At 39.1% G+C, this 10,477-nt stretch overlaps 1 protein-coding gene across 1 annotated transcript; it reads left to right on the forward strand.

Annotated features, from left to right (window-relative positions):
• Positions 1–321: 321 nt before the first annotated feature.
• On the forward strand, positions 322–8,870 carry syngr2a (synaptogyrin 2a). Its single transcript, XM_079457180.1, has 4 exons — positions 322–745; positions 4,612–4,849; positions 5,593–5,729; positions 7,818–8,870. Exons 1-4 carry the CDS (start codon positions 647–649, stop codon positions 8,004–8,006), a joined length of 663 nt encoding a protein of 220 aa, XP_079313306.1. The 5' UTR covers positions 322–646; the 3' UTR covers positions 8,007–8,870.
• Positions 8,871–10,477: the final 1,607 nt, after the last annotated feature.

Here is a 10,477-nt window from a genome sequence, read left to right on the forward strand (position 1 = left end):
TACTGTAGTATCCTCATTATAATTTGTACTCAAAGAAAAATATCTGAGGGACCCTCCAAGTCTATTTTTAACTTCTTATGGGGGGTTCCCAAATGTCCCAGATCCCCACTTCAATTCGAGCACTGGATTTATCAAGGAAAGAAAGAAAACTAATGTTTCGGGCTCTTTAGTGTAAAGAAAACAAAGTAAGTTAAATCATTTGGTTATTTTGATTTGGTGTTTTTTTCTGTGTGCATGTTTTTCATGTTGCAGCGCACTGACACCTAGCGGCCACCATAAACATGTGTTGAGCACGAGAACGGTTTTGGGCGGTTCTTTGATACCTCATGGGTGTGCTGTGTGCGCACAGTTGTACATTACATTCATATAATCACACCACTACACACTGAATCTCACAAGCAACTCTTACGTTGTTTGGTGGAATGTTTGCGACTTTATAAGTTTCCTGCTCAAATCTATACGGAGTGTAATAATGAAGCAGCAAAATCAAGGACACTAACGAAAGACTGCGGGAATGTGTTGACGTGTACTTCCGTGAAGGGCGGCGCGCGTGCTGCTGCTTTCAGGAAACAAGTGTGAAAGTAAACATTATCAGTTAGATGATCGAGCTGGCACACATCACAAACACACACAAACACACACAGACATGGAGTCAAGTGTTTACGGTTCACCTCTGTCCGGAGGAGTCTTCGAGTTCTCCAGCTTTATCAAACAGCCTCAGCCGCTCACGCGACTCTTCAGCTGGGTGAGAGGACTTAACTAACGTGCTATAGACATCTTTATAACATATAAACACAGTCTGGCGGGGATGTGAAGTAGCAGCAGCTGGTGTTTTGTTCATGTGTCCAGGCTTCGTCTTTAAGCACATTAAATGACGTGCTTCATACATCTACTGTAGAAATTGTTCTTCTACCATCCGAAACTACACGACAAAGTAAGAGACGTTTATTGTAACGAAAAGCACACGTCGTCACGCGGCGCTGCATGTATAGGCGCATGACGCCAACGTATCGCGAGATCGATTCGAGCAAAGCGACTTTATAGTTAAAACTGTAAACTAGAGGTCTTCACGGGTCCACATAGATCCGAAAACCCGAGGACCGGCCCGAGACCCGAGCCGGTCCGGGTCTAAAAGATCCACGGTCGGGTATATTATTAGGTTCTTCGGGTCTCGGGTAATATAAAGTAAAAATGTTTTTTGCTGAATTGACCCGAACTATCCTTTACTATAACAGCGCGTCGCTCGTGCGTGTACTGACCAACTCTCCTCTTGCGACATCTTGTGGTTGGATCGTAGGCTAGTTAACATTGAGCCAGACCTGTCAATCAATTTTGAATGTACACTGTCGTCAGATTAGCATGACATGGAGGCGATATCAGACATCGCTAAAAAGATGAAAGATGACGAATATACAGAAGTAAAACATCCAGGGTCATCATCGGTATGGATAACATTTGTTGTCATTGTTGATGAGGAGGGAAAAAAAGATGCAGCGGTGCAGCTAAATGCGTAGAGTGCGATGCCTTATTTAGATTGAAATAATATTTATCGGGTTTTATAGCTGTGGGATTAATCAGGAAACTGGATTAAACTGTGTCTTTATACTGTGTTGCGTAGGCTATTTAGCCTGAGTTTGGATCAAAGTTTTCATTGCCATATCAATTTCATTTTCATTAATAAACGTCGGTTTACATTCAGGTCTAGTGATGGGTCGGGTCGGACTCGGGTCTAACGTTATCGGGTCTGTCTCGGGTCGGGGCTTTAAAAAAAGTGTTTCGGGTCATTTCAGGTCGGGTAAAGAATATCTTTGGACCCGAGAAGACCTCTAACGTTAACCACGAGACACTCTTTCATCAAAGTGACGACAGACAGTGTTGCGCGGGAGTCATTCTGCCAAACGGGTCCCATTTGTCTCCGCAATGTTTGATGCATCTTCTTGAGTCTAATGTCTTGAGTGTGTTTCTAAAGCTTCAAGTTATTCTTTCAAGTGTTCATGTTTACATGACACACGATAACATTTTTAAAAGAGTAACATCATATTCTTAATCAAGTTTCATTAGAAAAGGACATTTCAGATTCATTTGCATTTATGATAGTTGAGAAACGTTACCACATGAGATTTGCAGCCATTTTCGGATGAAATGCCTACTACCCTGTCACATTTTTATTTTGAGGAGCTGGTAAAGGATGCGATGGGGTAGTTGTGTTTCTGTTCAAGGATTTGGTTAAATCAGTATCATTCAGTATTTTCTGTGAAGTAAACCCTGTTTGGTTCATCCATTCACTCACTAGGCAAAGAATCGAACTTTTTCAGTTGTTGGCATGACCAAAGTTTTCCTTTATATCTCACTTTTTATGTCTTTCCTCCCCAATTTTAATGGTTTAAAACCAGTAGTCATATAGAGAAACACTTTGTCCATACCACCAAGTCCCAGAGAACCATCCCACCACCCTGTCACTGGGTCAATTTGTTCAAAGTTTATGGAAAGGAAATTACATTTTACATAAGTTAATGTTGAATAAGGTTCTTGTTGTGTGGACTAATCTTTGTTTCAATTTTTTAAGTGGGTATAAACAATGAGCCCATTGAAATGTTAAATTCATTTTTCAAGATTTAAAATCTAAAATCTTTAAAATCTTTTGGATAGTTTCCAAAAAAGGGACATGTTACTCTTAGAAAAACATTGGATTTTAAAAACCTATTTATTGTTTTACTACTTCAATGGAGTAGAGATATTGTCCGTAGCGGGGGTACAAGAAAGACTCCCCTGCCTGAAGAAAGAGGTTAATATTAATCTGGATTTTGTGCCTGAGGTGGGCAACTTGTTTTTTTAGATGATTAACATGTATTTCAAATTGTTGGGGATTTTAAGGGATTTTAAATAAAACATTTGGAAGTGCAAAGTGTAAATGGCACCAGTTTCGTAGAATGACTCCAAACATCTGCTGCTCATGTGCTGAAAGACTGAGAGAGAAGGTCTATCATCAGGACAGATCCCAACGCTTACGGCTCAAAGTTGTGAATGTTACTTTCTTCTGTGGTTAAAAACTAAAGTAAACGTGTTGTAAGAGCGCGTCACACACATGGAGCTGCATTCATCACAATACAGTACACACAGTAGAAGCTCCGGCTCTCAGGACAGTCACAAGTAAAGACTCAAACCCTTTACTTGTTACATTGGGCATGACGTGTCATCTATTGTGTTTATTTTGTAATGTACAAGTCAAGTCTGCTTTATTTATATAGTGCTTTTAACAACTTTCATTGTTACAAAGCAGCTGTACAAGAAAACATTGACTATAAGCAAAACATATAAGGTTATGCAAGTCAAATATCAGACAGACTATAAATTCCTATATGCAGTGTTAATTAAATAAAACTATAAAATTCTAGCAGCCCCCCCGGCCAGGCAAACAGTATGAGGAAAACCAGGCCTAAACAGGGGATTCCAGTTCCCCTCTGGCAAAAGCTCTAGCCTCTGCACAAGCTCGACAGTGCTTGCACAACAAGGCAAAATAAAAAAATAATTAGATTTCAGATTATCATTAATAATTTTGTAGAGTCTCCACGTCCTTTGTCCAGCTCTATCATCACAGCATTTGTCAGTTCTGGGTATGGACTGCATCCTGCATCTAGTACATCTAGTATCCTTGGAACAATGAGACAAGACTGGCTGAGAGTAGAGTACTGTTCTGCACTCTTTGATGCAACAAATGCATCAGTTGTTATTGGAAGTGTTCCTGGTTCCGGTTGATCTAACTAGTGCAGCCTAGATCTTTGAAATATATATATTATGATAGTGTAGCGTATGCAAGATTAAAAAGATGCGTCTTTAGTCTAGATTTAAACTGACAGAGTGTGTCTGCCTCCCGGACAGTGCAGGGAAGACTGTTCCAAAGTTTAGGCGCTAGATAAGAAAAGGATCTGCCGCCTGCACTTGATTTTGAAATTCTAGGTATTACCAACTGACCTGACGCCTGAGAGCGTAGTGCACGTGATGGACTGTAATACGTAAGAAGTTCTCTCAAGTAGTGAGGAGCTAAACCATGCAAGGCTTTATAGGTAATAAGCAAGATTTTAAAGTTTATGCAATGCTTTATAGGTAACCAGTGCAAGGTTGACAGAACCGGGCTAATATGCTCATACTTTTTTGTACGTGTAAGAACTCGAGCTGCCGCATTTTGGACCAGTTGGAGTTTTTGTAATAGGCCTGCAAGGCAACCACCTAATAGTGCATTACAGTAATCTAGTCTTGATGTCATAAAGGCATGAATAAGCTTCTCTGCATCTGATGGTGACAGCATATGACGAAATTTAGATATATTTTTAAGATGGAAAAATGTAATTTTACAGGTGTTGGCGACTTGTTTCTCAAATGACAGAGTACTTTCCACTAAAATGGCAAGATTCTGAAAAGTCTATTGTAAATGAGTGTAATTAGTGTCATAATGCCATGTTGGTCAGAACTAACCCAAGTGTTTCACCCACTGTTGTACTTGTGTATATGATTGAGTGAAAATAAAGGGATTTGATTTAGAAATGTTTTGATACAGCGCTCGCTCTCAGTAGTTCTGCTGAATGTAAATGTAATTCTTTCTTTCTGTCACAGATCTTCTCAATAGTTGTGTTTGCTACCATAATTTCTGAAGGCTACATCAATGAAACGTCAGGAGACAACACTCACTGCATTTATAATCAGAACGACAGTGCCTGCAGTTATGGAGTTGGTGTTGGAGTTCTGGCTTTTCTGGCCTGCGTTGTCTTTATTGTGCTGGATGCACTTTTCCCTCAGATCAGCAATGCCAACGAGAGGAGATACATCGTATTGAGTGATCTGATTTTCTCTGGTAAGATTTTTCAATGAATGTTCACTGTGTGCAAAGGCAAGCATCACCCTATAGTGACGGAGTTAATTCATATTTTCCTAGTCTGTTATATCTTCATCCAGGCCCACACTACATAAATATCACACAAAAGAGTTTTACATTTTCCCTGAACAAAGCATTTCACATGCGTTTTAAACAGATTGTCAGTGTCAAGCAGAGCATTAAGGGAATAGTTCACAGAAGAAAGTGTTTAGTGTTTATAGGGCATGACACATCACACATCGCTGGCTGGTCCTGCCCAGGTCAACATCTGATTGGTCAACTTCAGATGGATTGCCAAATATGCTCGTTGAACTTCATACACCCCACCAATTCAAACCAACAGCCCCTGAGCTTTTTTGACATGTTTGAAAATTGTCAGACACATGCTCGTAGCATGTTCGGCTCAGTTCATAATTCCTCTCACACAATGCGAGCTGCGACCATGTGAGCATAAACGATTTCCTCCCGAACGGAAACAATCGCCTGCGAGCTGGTACCACAGCAGAAATTGCATCGTGTATGCCCGCTGTTAGCTGAGCTCTTGACCCAAGGCTTGACATGTTAAGATTTCTTTGTGCTGTAATAGCACATTTCTTCTGACACGGGGTCAAAGCCCTGTTGGTTGTTATTAAATGTGGAATAATAATGTCAGTGAATGTCTCTGTCGTGATGATTTATTATAATCTGACACTCATGTGTGTTTGTCTTTTTCTTCTCATGAGGTGTCTGGACGTTTCTGTGGTTTGTGTGTTTCTGTGTATTGACCAATCAGTGGTCTCTCACAGTGACACCAGAGGTATTTCCTGGCGATGCTGCCCGAGCTGTGGTGGCCTTCTCATTCTTCTCCATCGCCACCTGGGTAAGATGACTCTCCTCTGTCTTTTGCTCTCATGGTGATCTTTTATCATGGCATATTCTGTACTGTGTGACGCTAGCTACAAATGTGCCAACCAGTTGAAACTGTCTAAATCATAAAGTTTTATATAATCAAAATAAAAAAGGGGTGATAATCAAGAATTAAACACCACTGTCAGGCTATAACATGTACCCATAGACAATAACAAGTAACTTATATGTAGGTAAGAAATAAACATCTCGTGGCATATTCTTACTTTAAACATATTGTTGCAAAGGGGTGTAACATTTCCGTCAGCAAGAAGCGTTGAGTTTTTCCTTTCGCTGGACTCTTGACCCTTGGCTTTCTGTGTTAAGATTTGTCATTTATAGCAAGAATAAATTATGCCTCTGAATTGACTACTTGGTTTTGTAATTCTCTGTGCTTTCATTTTTGGTTTAATGTGAAATTCAGAGTTTAATGGTTTGTCTTCGTTGTTGAGGTTCGTATAAGGAATGTTGAATGTCTCAATTCCCCAGGGAACAATTAAAAGAGAGTTTTCCAATATTGATGACAGTGGCATTTTTCCACAACAGTAGTGTGAAAGTGATGATGTAATAAGTAAAGATGGTGTTTAATTCTTCTCTGTTGAGATGTGACAGATGTGATGTTCATCTAATGCCATGTTTCCACCGAAACTGCCTTAAACTATTTGCTGCAGGAACGTTTCCCCCCAGACCTGTTGCTATCTGCGTTTCCATTGTGGTCTTAAGCAGGGGTTCTCAAATTAGGGGTCGGGTCGCATGAGGATTTCCAGAAATCCTTTTTGTTTATTAATATTAATAGTGTATTTAATCAACAAGTGTTACAAAATATACAAATACTAGTTGAAGGTCCAGTGTGTAATCTTTGGGATAATCTATCGATTCACCTTCAGAGGTGTATAAAGAGCTTGCAAAATGCAACGGTTCTGACAGCCGTCTTTGTGTTTGGAAAGGGAGGGGCAGAGTGAGCGGTTGGATGCAATTCACAACCTTGCCGCTAGATTTCACTGACTGGACCTTTAAGTTATTTTTCAGGCTTTATATTTAGGATATTCTAATTTGTGGGTTAATATCGACCAAAGACAGACAAAGGGAGGCCAGCGGAGGAGCAGTCAGAAAGGTCCTCAGGTACAGAAATAGGCTGATGTTTGCACCCATCAGCGCTCGAATCAGTCGAACCATCTGTAGTAATAGTTCATGGTTTATGTATAACAACAGGTAAAAGAATGAGTAAATAACTATAAAGTCGTATTATGTTTGAATGTGTTTGAAACACGTTCAATAAAACAAGGAAGGAGGCGGGAACCGGCGAACGTAAAAAAACATTTATCTAAATAAACAAACAATAAAACGAACTTCCTCGTGGTCGAGTGCCGCCCATACGAACATAATAATACGCAACATAATGCCCAGGCCTGGTCCTCTCTCACTGACGGTCCGGTCGCTCGTCCTCTTATGCTCCCAATCTCCTCCGTGATAACGAGACCTCGAATCCCGGCACTCGTCCTGCCTACCTCACTACAGTGTTATTTTGTGATGTCATTATGCGCGCGTTTGGATAGACCTAATAAGTGCATGTGCGTAGTTGCACGCAATGTTTGGGTCTTGAGTCCCTGGCAGTGTTATATTTGGGGGGGCTGAAAAGTTTGGGAACCCCTGACCTAGGATTGCATGTGTCAATATTTTTAATTATACCTTTTCATTGCGGGTCATCGTTTCCAATTCCCACTAGATTTCGTCCTCTGCAAAAACACTTAATAAAGCCTGGACCTTGTCTTTTCTTGTCCTTCTTTTCTTCACTGGTTCTGTTTGTTAACAGCAGGTGTTCATCATTATTGATTAATTGAGTCTTAATTAATCATTTAATTGGAATATATTAACCAGTTGAAAATTCCCCAGTTTACCCTCCCATGGAAAGGTTTTCTCAATTTTCCACACCTTTGCCACCCTCATCACTGCACAGCTGTGGAATACTTCAAAGATTATTAAAATACATTTTCATTTTCTGTAAAGAAGTTGTGTTATCTCTCTTGTGTACTTTAAACAAATGTCCGTCTTCTCTCTCCAGGCTCTGCTCACAGTGTTTGCGTTTAAACGTTATCGTCAGGGTCTGGACAGTGTTGTGTCGGGCTACACTGATCCGGTGAATGATCACACCTCCCCGTACCCTTCATCTTATCCTCCTGAGGGCTATCAGCAGTCTCCATTCTCACACACTTCTGCAGGAGAGGGAACATATCAGCCTCCGGCATACTAACAAGTGTGTTCACTTAAACATTGATGTGTCCAAATCCATACGCTCCACTTTGTGTTGTTCTGCAAAAGCGATGAAAATAAGGCCCAGTGTGCATTTTCCTGTTTCATTTTTACCACACACCCCTTAAGTGTGAATGTTTTTTACACAATGATTTATATTTCAGTTATCTAACGTAGCTGAACAATCACAGAAAACAAACATGACCTGATTTCATGAAGAAGCAGGTAGTTTCAAAACTGCAGTGTTTGGAAAAACTAAATGCAAGTACTCAAATACCGAGAAAATAAATGTTCCAATTGCTTATGTGTATCAAACATGTAGCCAAACAATAATCATTCAAATAGGACAAGTTTCAATTTCACTATGCACTATTTGCCAAACAGCTGTAGTAAATGTTCACTTCAGTCTTATTTTGACTGAAATAGATTTTGTGAGTTGATGTTTTCCGAGGTAAGAAATGAACTACTGTAAACTCTTGACAATAGGCTTTTTGTGTACATCAAGCCTTGTTTTCTATTAAGATGTGCTCTATTATGCCAGCCCAAATTCACTGCAAGTTTTCTACCTCTTATCATCTAAAACAAAGTGCCTTATTTGAAATGATGATCTGGGCTTTCTCAAGATTTTTGTTGTGTATGGAATTTCTGCATTGACGGTTTTTAATACTACTGTTGTATATGCCAACATTTACTGTAAAATGAATAGATCAGTACTTGGCCACTAGTAAAATAAGTGTTGTGTTGTTCTTTAAAAGCACATTGTCTTTCTGTACTTGTACTCTGCAACTGTTACTGAAACACAGTCATTGCAACATGCTCTTGTTTCGTGAAACGCTGCCCAATAAAAACAAACTTGATTCTCTGATGAACTAATACAGCAGATTTATTTGTAAATCTGAAAAGTCTACGTGTGGCACAGATAAACGGGGCAGTTTCCCGGATAGGGTTTAAGCCTAGTCCCAGACCACTATATGACAACAATTTACACAAACATATCTTCAAATTTACAACTTTCTTACAGGAACATACTGTATCTTTAAATATCTGTGGGATTGTTTGTCTCAAGATGCACACAGAGTTTTTTTTAAAAGGATGTATTTAAATAGGCTTAGTCATGTTTTAAGACGACCCTTAAGAGAAACCATCCCATAACGTTTAAAAATGAAACACTCCTGGTCAGTATTAATAATAGCAGAAGAAATGTCAGTTTCTTACATTGCAGTATGATTCAGGTTGAAAGGCCTAATACGTTGTAATGTGTTCAGTGTATGTGTCACAACATAACAGTATATTGACAATAATCACGACTTTAATTCAGTGCCTAAACGAACAGAAAACAAAATGAGATGAATTTGACAAATGTTCTTGTTATTATTCTTCGTTGTTACCATTATTAAAATGAGTCAGCTGCAATTGTCAATTTTTTTACGTGTTAAGCATAAATGCCTTTCCGATGTAATTTCGATGTTAAACCAAATTAATCTCCAATTTATTAGGGCTTGGTTCTGGACATAGCAGTTGTCACAGCTGACTGCAACACTCCAAAGTTGAGTTGTGTCAATCGTTTGAAATGATGAAAACAGTTAAGATCCTTTTACTTTATATGGTATTAATGCCATTTCAAGCAGAATCTAAAACCTTTTGTGTCATTTTTTTGGCCTAGACATCTGGGGGCCCTTGTCAAATCAATTAACACACTTGAATAAAAACTTTAAAAAAAAACATTAAACTGACAATTAGAACAATTAAGTATAAAATTGTATTCACATTTTGATTCACATGTAAATAATTCTTTACCTTAAGTAACGCATGGCTCTGGAACCAACCAAAAAACTTTATCATGCAAATGCGGTGTGTTTTTACTAACCAAATGAGTGATTAACAAAAATAAAACATGATGAATATAGTTTACTCAAGAACGTAAATCATACGAAAATACACAAAAATAACATTATTATGGTCAAACGAAATACAATGGTGTACATTAGCTGAGACTCACATGAACACTGTAGAGTTGATTTTGTATTCAGTTGAATAATGATATATTATTTGACATTTCTTGTAATAAATATCAAAAATCAAAAAGGTTTGCATTATAGCTGACACCCACATGAACCCTGTACAGCTGGTTTTGTGACTTTAATTCATACCCACCCAGATAGCCAATTGGTTGTGGGCCTTAACAGGTTGCATTATGGCTGTTGTTATGGCACACATACCACCACGGACCCACTCCCTCGATTGGCCATTAAGCTGCTTGCCTAAAAGAAACCAAATCCATGCCTGAAACAGTCCAGAACTCACCCACAACTTTATTCAAGTCCCTAAAACCAGCCTTAACTGTCCCAGAAAACTGCCTAAACCCCCATGTGTATCCCACGAAATTGGAACACCTGTCACTGCCAACACCTTTATACAAAACTCAACCACAACTTACCCTGAACCCCACCCTCAAACTTACACAAAACCCTA

Source organism: Barbatula barbatula, assembly GCF_947034865.1.
Source record: "Barbatula barbatula genome assembly, chromosome: 5".
Lineage (NCBI taxonomy): Eukaryota > Metazoa > Chordata > Actinopteri > Cypriniformes > Nemacheilidae > Barbatula > Barbatula barbatula.

Bases quoted from the DNA above. Each gene is read 5' to 3' on its own strand.
- syngr2a (XM_079457180.1), top strand. From the start codon at position 647: ATGGAGTCAAGTGTTTACGGTTCACCTCTGTCCGGAGGAGTCTTCGAG. The intron at 4,850-5,592 runs GTAAGATTTTTC...TCTTCTCATGAG, and splicing joins GAGTGATCTGATTTTCTCTG to GTGTCTGGACGTTTCTGTGG. The intron at 5,730-7,817 runs GTAAGATGACTC...TTCTCTCTCCAG, and splicing joins TCTTCTCCATCGCCACCTGG to GCTCTGCTCACAGTGTTTGC.